Source organism: Leptonychotes weddellii, chromosome 4 (assembly GCF_054177405.1).
Source record: "Leptonychotes weddellii isolate Sample4059 chromosome 4, ASM5417740v2, whole genome shotgun sequence".
In the NCBI taxonomy this organism is placed as follows: Eukaryota; Metazoa; Chordata; class Mammalia; order Carnivora; family Phocidae; genus Leptonychotes; species Leptonychotes weddellii.
Window position 1 is genome coordinate 152,221,416 of NC_138372.1, and position 13,336 is coordinate 152,234,751.

The 13,336-nt window shown below is 41.5% G+C and overlaps 1 protein-coding gene across 4 annotated transcripts in view; it reads right to left on the minus strand.

Moving 5' to 3' along the window:
* Positions 1 to 2,434: 2,434 nt before the first annotated feature.
* Positions 2,435 to 13,336, minus strand: part of SAMD12 (sterile alpha motif domain containing 12) — a 385,968-nt gene continuing 375,066 nt past the window's right edge. For all 4 annotated transcript variants that reach the window (XR_014144350.1, XM_081816432.1, XM_081816429.1 and 1 more), the window contains one exon: positions 2,435 to 10,580. Coding sequence is in view for 1 of the 4 variants with exons in the window: in XM_081816432.1 (XP_081672558.1) it covers positions 10,558 to 10,580 (23 nt within the window). In the remaining 3 variants the exon portion in view is untranslated. The remainder of the gene's footprint in view (positions 10,581 to 13,336) is intronic.

Genomic DNA, 13,336 nt, shown 5'->3' on the forward strand with positions numbered 1-13,336 from the left:
ATGTTCTGTGTAACACATACCCATACCAACACCCACACATTCCACTTTGGAAGTTTCGTGAAGGACCAAGTAAAATCTGGAAATGCTTTCAGATATATTTGTATTACCCTCTTGGAATTCCCAGCAGAAACTGGGCAGTGGGGGGACCTAAGAATATTCACATTCCATTCCCAAAGGATAGAGATGCAAGAGAAAAATAGGAGCCCAGCAAGTTTTCCATTTCTCGTGAGAATGGGGGCATGTTCATTTGTGAAACAAGTGTATGCAGTTTTCATTATCCCCTCCCACCTTACACATCCCCAGTGCCATACAAAAACAGGAGAATGTGGTTGCCTTTCTTAAAGCTAATTTTTAGTTGATTTTTCAATATATGTACAAAACCAGGCAAGGTAATGGAAAGCTATTTTTCAGCGTACATATACCTATATGCCATGAAAATAGATATATGTGAAGGGGAAATTGCTAATAATGTTTGTGATTTCATAATTACCATAAGAAGCCTCCTCAGCCAGGGATAACTTTCTCTGAGACAAAATATCCAGCACTCCAGTATACATGTACTAGGTCTCATGGAGGGATTGTATAAGATTCTGAAGAATCTTAGGGCAGTAAATAATTTTGGTGGCTCCAACTGAGCTTCTCATGACATCACTATACTTGATCCAAATATGGCCACCATGTTTGCTCAGGCAAGTATGAGTTCTCCAAACACTGAGATGGCAGGGAAACTTTTCTTGGTACTGGCAAAATGGTATCTTGGGGAGTCTGCCTACATCTGGCTTCAGTCTTTATTACTCTGAGTTAATTTACTTATTGGAGTGTTAGCATGGCTTGCTGGGCTCAGTAGGAAGGAGGGAAATAAGCTGGGAAGAGCATGACACCAAGTTTAATTCACCGAAACCTAACCTTTGCGGAGCAACTATTATGTACCAAGAGATGGGGATACAAATACCAAGAAGATGAATGCCCTACTTACAGGGAGAAAAAGAAAGAAGAAGGGTAAAATGGGTGGGAGGAGAGAGATGGAGATGGGTTCGAGAAAGGGAAAGAGAAGGAGATAAGATGGAGAGGAAAGTAAGGCAGAAGAAAGAATCAAAACAAGCACATGGAAAGAGGGCAGGAAGTTAAAGGCAGAGAAAAAGGATGACAGTGGGAAGAGAGACAAATAGAAGAGAGAGAATGATCAGAAATGATCCAAGAGAGGTCAAGAAAAAGAGAACTTTGGGTTTGGGGGCTCTAGTTCTCCATCTTCTCAAGAGGTTAAATGATGAAATGTTGCCCCATTTTCCATGTTCTTAATCTGTGTGAATTAAGAGTGGCAGAAGATGGTGCTTTTAGAGTTAGAAGGTGCGAAGGCAGATTTAGAAGGTTGACACATTGAGTCAGTAAGCCAACCTAAAAGATTATCACAGGTTTTACTTTTGGAAAACTGTTTTGGTGGGGGTGGGGGAAGATGAAAACCCCCAAAACTATATTCACAGTAAACATGTAATAAAAAAGGCAATGGGTGTTTCCTTTCTTTATCATGCAACTTATAAGTGCCTTTTCCTTTCTGGGAAAGAAGTGTTTCTGTGGTGCAAGTTGAAGCAATTCATCATACTCAGTAAACTCACAGTGGCTATAAGTACTCATTAGGATGTCTCCTTGAGAAAAGGAAGGGTGAAAATGGTAGTTTAAAGCAGGTAAAATGGTCTGTTGTTTTTATTTGGTACATTGTATTATTCAGTGAATTTTTTTTTTAATTCGAGAAAAAATGTTCAGCATCCTTTCAATACGTGGTCAAGACTGGAGTGTATCCAGATGTGTGCTGAAATGCAGAGCTAGCTGTGCCACATCTGTTTCAGAGAACTAGTTTCGGACCCCAGACCTCTTGGGCAGGTGTTTTTGAAGGTCAGTATCTCTACTGATAAAATACAGATAGCTTCTAGTTGGTCATTCCCTGAGACAGAGGGCACCAGAGGCACTGGGGAATGCCATCAATCATGCTATTATAATAGCACTTAAGACTCTCTGGCATGAGAGCAAATTGGTGGGCCAAGATCTGTTGTTCCATCTTTTTCCAGGGTGTTACCATATCTGGAGACAAAGAGAATTGGGTCTTTTGCCTGGCTGTGCTCAACACTAAAGCCTTCAACAGTAACAGCAATCACGCTGGTGCGATTTGTTGCTGGGGGAATTCTGTGTGCTGGGAGCTGGAGGGAGGCCACCAATTCATTTCACATATATTATTTCTCCAGGAGACACAGCATAATTGAGGACAATTTTCCACCATGAATTGCATCATTAGCTAACACAGGGAAAGTGAAATGCTGTTAACTTTTCTTTTCCTTCTGCAAAGCTGATGAGCTGAAGAAAACAGAAATAAAAAGTTTAATGTAATTTTTTTCTAAGGATTTATGTTGAAAATCAGAATCAAAATGCCTTTACACGGTAATAAAAATCCCACATTTTAATACATTGCCATGCACATAAGGAATCAAGTAATGCTGAATACAAAATAGTCCAGTATACAAAATGATAAAGCAAATTTTCAAGCCCAATAGAGATCATGCTCACAGATACAAGGGGGCAAAAATCTGTACAGTTTCATTTCTATCAATTTAAAAAGAATCATGCCCCCCAACTCCTTTTGACGACAACCCCAAACAGAAACAGTATAAGAAAATATAAAGGAGACCCACAGGGAACTGGCAAGTTGATAGCTGCTTAAGATGTGGAAATTGTTGGTTCAAGATTGTGGTGCACAGTAATTCTTATGTTTAGAGAAGAAAGTTTCTAAACATTGTATGCCCTGGGAATCCAGGGAACCAAAGTGAGCATCCAACAGAAAAGGCACTCTGATTTTACCACGTAACTTGCTTGAGTCCTCCTAAGCCTAGTCCTGGGAGTTTCTCTAGGGTGCATAGAGGAAAAAAAAAAACAAAAACCAAAAAACCCACAGATGTGGGCAATGGATAAGGAAAATACTTATTTAATTAACCACTCTTTGGGGACTAAGAGAATTTAGACTGCTGGTTTAACTACTCACTTAGGGAAGCTATAAAAATTTCTACCCTCTATGTAGGCTTTTGTATTATGAAATGTGCTTTTATAGCTACATTTGTTAGTGTTTGTAAAACCGTGAACCAGTTTTTTCATGAGATTTTTTCCCCCCTCATACCCTACTGAGAATACTGGCCTTCCATTTTTTTCTTCCTCTTTCTTGCCTAGGACAAATACTAACATACAGTAGCTCATCAACAAAGTTCCATGTGGCTCTCTGCTTCCCGTGACCCTCAGTTTGTCAACTTCACACTTTCATTGGTCTTCCCCAACCCAGAGATTGGTGATTTTCCCCTGCAGTAAGCCAAACCTGAGGCTCTCTCCCTTGGCTAGGTCAATGGTAAGCCTTTTAGAGGCAGAGAAGTGGAGATACACGGGCGCCTAGGCCATGGGCTCTGCAGACCAGTTCCCCTGTATTAGAAAAAGCTTGTGTGTGTGTATGCAAGATGCCGATTCTTACTTTCTTATCATTCTTTCTTTTCTAATCCCAGGATGGACTCTCAGGAATACCAGCTATGAGGAAAAATCATAAAGAGAAAGGGCTCACAATTAAAGCCCAGGTCACTGTGCTTTATATTAGTGGTACGGAACACCTCCCCTTAGCTCATTTTAGCCTGCAAACCACCCCGTCTGCTGAGGTGGGACAGACGAGCAGAAGCCCGGAGAGATGGGCAATTTCTATTGAATCCAAGTATTCTTGAATTCAAAACCTTTTCTTCCCCTTTCTCAGAGCAGTGCCAGATCCACAAAGGCCTAAGAATAACTCAAGTATAAACCACAGTAGATCAATATTTTCTTTTCTCAGGTATGTTTTACTGCTAATACGTAATTTTGTTACCATATCGATCTTTTCTAAAGTTTTGGGTACAGCTATTTAATTTAGTGGCTAATGATATTAAAGAGTTGGATTAATTGGAACTACAGTAGCATGGTTTAATGGCACAAGAGTTTTAGTGGAATTAGTTTCAAAATATTTGTGCTGGCTTGGCTTTTCAGCAGACTAGTTGCTTCCATGCCAATCATGACAGACTTGCAGTGCAAAGTCCAGAGCCTAACGTTATTCAGCTCAATGCAGTCTGAACTTCACTAGCCAAGCCACGGTCTCCTCAAGCATGGCCTTGTAGGTATAGCATTTTTGTACCAGCTGAGCCAAGGTAGTGGTATACAAACCATTCTGAGCCCTGAGAGCCTTCGAATTGCCTACATGTGAGTTTAAGCATGTGGAAGCCCAACGACTCCGGGGGGGGGGGGCGGGTAGGGACCAACACTCACTGAAGAGGGTAATGCTTCTCTTTCTGGTAATTGGAGTTGAGAGTTGCATTACAATGGAAAAGACAAAGGTTCCAGTGTTCAAACCCCACTATGTGCCCCCCCAGCCCCTCCCCACCTCTCAACCTGACCCAATTCTCTTTAAGTTTACCTCCTATAAACAGAGGCCTGTTGATGTGAAAAAGAATTTGGTCACACACTTCCAAACTTCTGCAGCTGGTGTGTGGGAAAACATTCTCGGTCCTCTCCTGTATGGGAAATAGGTATGGGAACTGTTCAAAGCTGCCACTGAGTCAGCGGGCAGCTTCCAATGCAAACGCACTAAATGCAGTTGATGGCGGTCAATAAAAAATACTGGAAATCTATGTGTGTGTGTGTGTGTATATATGCGTGTGTGTATATATATATACACACACGCATATATATAAAGAATTCGAATTGATTCAGGGGTCACATAATCAAAGACCATGGCAGGGCTCAGTCCAAATCATATTCTTGAAATTATGCATGAATAGGGAGACTACCCAGAGCTTCAAAAGGTGTCTTCATGGTCGTTGTGCTATTTTGGGGGGAGGCCAGGCCAGCTTCCTCTGTGGAATGGGAGAGGGCCACCATCAATTTGTGGAACACAGCAACCACCAGACACTCGCATTTAATGGCAAGCAAGTATTTCTTCAAAGTTATGTCACAAAATCAGTTCCCCCACCACAGGAGAAATAATGACCTAATAAGAATCTCTTGTTTTAGAATTCTTTTTTTTTTTTTTTTTTTTTACAGAGTAAAGCTCCTAAATATGTTTTTATAGAATTTGGGGAGGGTGGTATTTAAATATAACCACACAAACAGATCTGTGAGCTCTTGCATATCAACCCAGCTTAGAATTCCACACTTGATCACTGTGTGTGCTAACAGGGCAAAGCCACATGGAGCACAGCCCGTTTATACCCTTTGATCCAAACAACTGACATTTAAAAGGTTCTAAGCAATGCAGAAAGCAACCAGCAGTCTTCAGTGTCTTCATTGTTTTGGGTGTTAGCATCTCCAACTGGATTAATGTAACAGTCTCCGCATCATTCACGTCAGTAGGGCTGTTTCTATCACTCTGCACTGGAGGCAAAAAGGCCTGGGTTTAAGAGCCTTACTAAGGCTCCTGGAAATGTTGGAGGTTTGGAACAACAGCAACAAAACAAGCCGTTAAAGAAATGAAATCCCTGAACCACTGGCTCCAAAATATGAAAAGAATATTGTATAATCACAAAGAATGTATCTACAACACTTAACATTATGTCAACCAGTCAACTGCAATTTGGTGTAAGTCACAGGGTTACTTTGAAATTTTATTAGGTGTATGTTGTTGGTGCCTTTTCGTGCTTGATGTAATTGGAGAAGGGAGGCTCTGAAGTAAGAATGCTTGGGGCTCTTCAAGATTGTAAAATCGCCCCATGTGGTGCTCAAAACTCTGGTCTTACAAAGCTTTTTACACCCATTTTCTGCTGTTCTGGGGAAGTCATTTGTCAGTCTTTGTGCTGTTGGGCAGGAGGTCTAAAACTGGTCCCATCCTCACTGGCACTTACCCTTTACATTTATCTTATAGGTGAATTTCATCTTAAAATTTTTAGATCTTAGAAATGGTACTCTGCACCCCACCCCCGAATTTTCCCTGCAGGGCCAAGATGATGGCCAGAAGAAAACCAGCATTGATACCATCCCTCTGGCCACCTTCCTACATGAGAATCTCCAGGGAAGGATCTATTGTGTTCTTTTTATTAAGGTGTGGCAGAACCTCCGTGTGCACAGGGCCAACTTTTCCTCACGCTTCCCACAGCTGATTCACTGTCAAAAGAATATCCCTGTCTCCCCACAAGAGTACCAGAGCAAAATAATGGAAATGGGGTTCTGTTTGACCTGAAGCTGTGCAGTGGCACCAGGAATCATGCAATTTGATAAAGCAGAATTCATAAGATAGTCTCTGGCTACAGGATGAGATGCAGATCTAAAGAAACAAAGAAGCAGGACCTCCTTGTCTTTGAAATCGAGTCCCCAGCTGTGCCCTGAGCAGAAGCATCTCCTGGTCTGTCCTCCCTCATAATCTCATGGGTTCTGTTTTGATGAGCACTTTTGACTGGTCACTCCCTAGAGATGGGAATCCACAGCCCACTGCTGTTTGGGCAGCAAGCCTTAACTAAGATCAAGCGGAGGAAGGAATTATTAGTCAGTGCTGCGGAAAGAGGGGATGGCTAAGTTTTTCCGTTTGAGTTCTTTATAGAATACTCAAAATCTATCCAAGGAATTGCGTTAAAAGAAGAGATTAAAAGAAAAAAAAAAAACCAACAAAGCAAAAGAGTGGGGTGGAGGGGGTTGTGGGAGAGGTGAATAAAAACAGCTTTTAAGGCATAAAAGAATTTATGTCATTTTCAAAGATTAGATTTTAAAGAGTCTATGGCAATCTTAAGTCTAGTTGTCAAGTAAGAAAATTACTCCAAAGAACGTAGGGGAAAACATCACAAAGAATGAAGCTGCTAATGGCACAGGGAAGAGGAGGTTTGGGTAAAGCTAAAGTGCTAAGGGGGTCTTGGAAACTTTTCTTCAGAGAGACTTTTATTGTTCCTCTCCAAAATCAATCAGGTGACATTTGCAGACAAAGAGAACCTTTGCAAATAACACCAGGGTAAATCCATTAGAGGATTCTATCCTTAGTTTATATTCTTCAGTACAGTTGATACTCCTTTTCCCCTTGAGTGTTAAAAAATGGCAGAATTCCCTCAGAATAAGGACTGTTAATCTCTGTCTGAGCAACTAGAAGTGCCTTTGGAGAGAACTTGGGGTTGCTTCCCCTACTTTGGAGGTAGAAGTCAAATGTGCAGTTACACAGCTCATAGAGCCTGAGCAGGGGGCTAAAGGGATGCCATTACCCATGAGAAAGTTTATAGGATCTCTATCCCCTAGGTATGTCTTAAACTACTGAAGTGATTTGCTTTTCACCCTAGCAGAACCACCGATGCTCTGCATTTTTAAATTCAGTTCTGAAGCTGGAACAAGCTAATCCCCTTGGCACCCCAGAGAGTCTGATAATTATTCATTTCTGTTCATTCCCAAGAGTGTCTTTCCTGCACAAGTGTGGGTGTCAGGCTTTCAGTAAAAGGTGTAGCAGAGGTTTAAGTAAAAGGAAAAGGTAAGCATCAACAGTTTATAGCCCTTAGACATCAAAATGTTTATCCCTTACCTCCTGTGCCTCCCCACAGCCATTCCTGAACTTCTGGGAGGTAAAATTTCCTCCACACATCTTGGGAAGAAGGTGCAGCACAGCAGGAAGTAATGATGGGGAAATTGTGGATCAACACGGAACAAAGAACCCAAAGGCTGTGAAGCAAGTCATTTCTCCATTTTGCTGGTTTAGCAACTGACTGCTCAGATTTTTATGCCACCACGTTTCCAAAACCATCCCCCCAAATGATTTCAAAATGAGGTTGACAGTTTGGAAAACACGTCGAAGCTCATACACAAATACCTGGTGTGCCAGGAATTAAGGCATTTATAGACACGCCATCTTCAACTGGGTTCTTTCATGGGTCTTCAGGTTTGCCTTTTCCCATCTCCACTCTTGCCCATCACGTTTTAATAATCTGTCAGTACACTTTTGACTAAAAAAAAAAAAGACTAGGAAACTCTACTTATTTAATTGTTCAGAACATATTTTGTGAAAGCCAAAGGAAGGAAGGCTGAACCTCCATCATTTAATGACCATCTGTACCATAAGGCGTGTCCAGTCTCCCAAGATGGTTAGCCATAGTCTCAGAATGACCCTGAATTCATAAACCAGTTAATTCCCAGCTACAGTATCTCAGCTCCTGACAGGAGTTCTTATGGACTCTGGAGGCCCTATTCTGGGTCCCCAGGACTCCTTTGAGAACTGGAGCTTCAGAGAATCCAGCATAATGACCAGGGGTCATTCCCCAGGAGGGGAATACAGATGACCAGGGTGAATATCCAGGAACGCAACTGAAAGCTGTTTTGGGAGGCTCTTACCAGCTAAGTCTGGGCCCGGGAAGGGTTCGCTGTACACAAGGATGCAAACGTGTGGCCTGATGCTACTGTCTCCTTCCTCGGCCAAGGGAACTGCCTGCCACCAGGTGCATTTTGTGAGGTTACTCTGGCCAGGGGTGAATTCAGGTGTCTGAATTCTGTTTTCATTGTGGAAAAGCTGGGATGGGGGCAGCATTTGTAGGGGAGGAGATATGGTTTCAGAAGGGCACGGAGAGTCGGCCTCACACTCTGTTGTTACCCCAACACAATGCTTGGCACATAGTAGGTGCTCAACAAAGCCTTGCTAAATAAAAGAAGGATCAAAGAAGAAGGAAGCCTTGCTGTCGGAACTGAAACTCAGGAGGTGGGCAGGAGAGATCAAAATGTTATCTTTAGGGGCATTGGCAGCCAGGGTTTGGCCGCCTAATTCTCGATTTGTAAAAAATTATGGTCTGTGAGAGCCTGGTGGTCCTGGTGCTGACCTGTCGAAAGGCCAGATCTTGGTGATGACTGAAACTCCTCCAAGTTCCCTCTCGGAAGCCCCCCTTCTTTGGCAACACAGCCTGACAGGTTTGTGGTGAGTCATCCTACGAGGTGACTCACCTGCATCACATTTCTTTCCCTTCCCCTATCAGCTTTCCAAATCTCAGGTGGGGGCATTTTCCAATGTGCTGTGCATTTCTTGAGACCCCCCCCCACAGGGGAGACCAGACTATGAGTGCATGTATAGAGACCCCCCTAAAATGGCCAAACGTCCTTGTGCTGGCAGGGTCGCAGGGTTGGTATGCATATTTAAAGAAAAGCCTGATACCCGTCAGGCCCAGATTGGGACTGTGGGTACCCAGACCATATGTGTTGAATTTTTGATTCAGCCAAGTTTATATTTCCAGTGGGGTGGGGGAAGCTAAAGCATTACGTAGGGTCAGGAAATATGGATCTCTCTCTAATGCCCAAAGACAAGCAATAGCTGGGTTGACTGGTTTCCCAGGACTGTGCTTTGCTGTAAGACATAGTAAAAAAGAAATAATTAATTGTGGATATAATCCCAGAAAGGATTAAAGGGGACTAATAGGTTCTCTACTGAGGTAGGAACCTAGTGTGGATTGGGCCCTTTTCCTTCTTCAGGCTCGCAGGGGGACGCTTGCTATTTCCCTCTTCAGAGATCTGTGATTTAAACTTGACCTAGAAGGTTTTCTGAAGTTGTAAAGTCAGACCACACGGGAAACCTGCACTCTGCCGCCCTTACTCTCAACCCACCATGGTCTTTGATTAAAAACCCACCCCCTTTTGTTCTTCGAAAACACTCTTCTATAGAAGGAGTGACTATGTACACTGGCCACCTAGAAGCCGCCTGTGTTTGTCTGCATGTGGATGTGCTAAGCTGTGCCCCAGTACCAGAAACCAAGAGCTAAGATATTTCAACCACCAGCCCACTTCTACTCCCCTTTGGCACTGCAAGAAATCCAGCTGGTTGCATAAAGTATCAACAGGTTAAGTCTAACAGTATTATGGCCATGTTTTCACCAATCTACCACAGATGACTGGGGATATGCCAGGAGTGGAGTTTGTCTTGGACAGTCTGAGCCAGAAAGAGGACAAGATTTATAAAAGAAAAAAAAAAAAAGAGAGAGAATACTCGTCTTCCCACGTGTACTGATTACGCTGATTGGTTTTGGTGTCGTGTTCTCACGTAAAGTGCTTAAGAGTTGGACAGAATACCTTTAGACATCATAACTAACATAATCAAGACATGTTTACATTCCTACCAGGGCAGAATATCATGAACGCTTCCACTGAGATTGCAGAACTGCTGTGATTTTTTTTTTTCTAATACATCATGCCATCTGCACACATAATAAAATAATCCAGTAGTTGCCATGCTAAAATAGGACTTCTAGTGAAGGGCACAGACAGCTCCCCTAAGGGAGCGTCAGTTATGCACAGTGATGAAAACTGGAAGCAGTTTTCCAGCTAATGGTCTGCCAATGACCACTTGGAACAAGTTGGCACTGTATATTATGCACCTCATTTTAAAAATCCACAGCAAACTGAGATTTTCCAAAGCCCATGATCTTGACTGAATGGGTGTTTTTTCAGTTAATCTGGTTACTCTGTCAGTGCTCCGTGGAGGTCTTCTGGCAGTGCCATGAGTTAGTCTTTCTGCGAGCCACAGGCCACGTTCGTATCAACTGGCAGGACAGCAGCTTGGGAGGCTAACCATGTTTACGGAGAACCCTCGATTGAGGCTGTAAGAGGAAAAGGGAAAAACGCAGTGAGTCACTTCTTTAATGTTCCCAGATACTGGTATGTAGCAATTATCCTACTCAAACGAACTCTGACATCCTCAGGTCAAAGAGAAGTCCCCAACAGGGATAAAGTTACTCAACCCCAGGACAGATTTATAGTGGTTTGTGTTCTTGGAATGTCCTTCCACCATTTGGCAGAGCATGGAAGACATCCATCGCAGGGACTGGTGAAGTTGCCTGGAAGGCAGGGCAATATCAGATCTCTGGAACTGGCATTCATCCCTCACTGGTCTGTGATTCGGTAAACCACTTCCTACGTTATGGAGTTTCATGTATTTACCTGACCTGGTATGAAGGCGTGTGTGTGTATGTGTGTGTGTGTGACAATGGTGGTTTTATCTATCAGGCAGCTTTCCTGGGATAAAACTGAGAAGGAAATGTTGGAAGCAGTATGGCTGGAGCTCCTGAGCTTGCTATTTGAAAAGTGAGACTGGCTGAGGAGCAGGTCCGGGACAGAGAAAGTCTTCAAAGTCTGACCAGTCTGACCTGCATTGCAGCCTTGCTTTTGACTTTGGGAATGCTGGTGTGGATATGTCTTCCTGGGTTTTGTAACTCTTTATTTTATAATTTTCCTATTATTTTATCTGAGTCCTCCCTATAGTTCCTTATATACAGGTCCTCATTTATTACTTAATATGGGAGTGCCACTGAATGTTTTGTTAGAAAAATAGCTACATTTGCTTTATTTAATACACAAAACTATCTGGCAATGGGAGACTAAGATAGCCAAGAGTTCTTGATGTTAAAAAAAGAAAAAAAACTACCTAGGCCTTTCAAAATATGAGAGAATACAAAATTTACAAGCAAATGGTTGATTAAAACTTGCTATTTTGGAGAAAATGCAAAAACAAAAGTAAGGTACTATTTAAGCATACTAAATATAAAATAATAATACTACTGATAAGGTTGTAATGAAAGTAGAATACTAATATATTGCTGATGGCATTGTAAACTGGAAAAATAAATAATGTCAATTTATTTAAAAACTATTAAAAATTCACATTCTTTGACTCACTGTTTCCATTCAAGGAGTGTATCCTAAGGAAATAATCTTAAAAAAATGAGAGAAACTATATGCACAAATATATAACTTAGAGGTTATTTGTAATAGTGGGAAAATTGGAAAAAGAGTCTCCCACTGTTGAAAATGTAGGTTAAGTAAATGATGGCACATTAACAAGATGTATGCCAGTGTGGCTATCAAAGTAATAATTATGATGATTATGTAGCTACGTGGTAAACAGTTATGATATACTACAATGTAAAACTTACACATATGCATAGAAAAGAACTCTAAGTGAAATGATGAATATGATAGGATTTTTATTATTGTTGCCTTAAATATTTTGCAAAACCACAAAAATTAGGTTCACAAGAATGCAGATGTGACCAATGAGCACTGACTAACCAAAGCATCCATCCTAATACTACCTCAAAAATAACTATTTTGCAGTCCCATTAAGAGAGAACACGCCAGTAATATTGAAGGGGGAATAGAAACCAACATGAATATAAATCTTCTATCCGGGTCAACCTGCAAGGGAACAGTGCAGCCTAGAAGATCCACATGGATTTCTGGGAACCAGACACAGTATAGCATCCTTTTGGGACTTTTGCTAAAATCAGCCCTGGAGTAGAGAACCCAGAAATGGACCCTCAACTCTATGGTCAACTAATCTTTGACAAAGCAGGAAAAAATGTCCAATGATTCATCTCCCCCTCTGATGAACCATGAGAGACAATGGACTCTGAAAAACAAACTGAGGGCTCTAGAGGGGAGGAGGGTAGGAGGATGGGTTAGCCTGGTGATGGGTATTAAACAGGGCATGTTCTGCATGGAGCATTGGATGTTATATGCAAACAATGAATCATGGAATACTACATCAAAAACTAATGATATAATGTATGGTGATTAACATAACATAATGATAAAAAAATAAAAAATATAATTCAAAAAAAAATAAAAATAGCAAAAAGAAAAAAAAGACTTTTTTCCATTTTCCAATGGAAAAAAAGTCTTTTCAGAAAACAAATGGTGTTGGGAAAATTGGATAGTGACATGCAGAAGAATGAAACTGGACCATTTTCTTATACCATACACAAAAATAAACTCAAAATGGGTAAAAGACCTAAATGTGAGACAAGAAACCATCAAAATAGTAGAGGAGAACACAGGTAGCAACCTCTTTGACCTCGGCTGCAGCAACTTCTTGCTAGACATGTCTTCAAAAGCTAGGGAAACAAAAGCAAAAATGAACTATTGGGACTTCATCAAGATAAAAAGCTTTTGCACAGCAAAGGAAACAGTCGACAAAACTAAAAGACAACTGACAGAATGGGAGAAGATATTTGCAAATGTCTTATCAGATAAAGGGCTAGTATCCAAAATCCATAAACAACTTATCAAACTCAACACCCAAAGAACAAATAATCCAGTCAAGAAATGGGCAGAAGACATAAACAGACATTTCTCCAAAGAAGACATACAAATGGCCAACAGACACATGAAAAAATTCCCAACATCACTTGGCATCAGGGAAATACAAATCAAAAACCACAGTGAGATACCACCTCATACTGGCAGAATGGCTAAAATTAACAACTCAGGAAACAACAGATGTTGGTGAGGATGTGGAGAAAGGGGAACCCTCTTATACTGTTGGTGGGAAGGCAAGTTGGTACAGCCATTCTGGAAA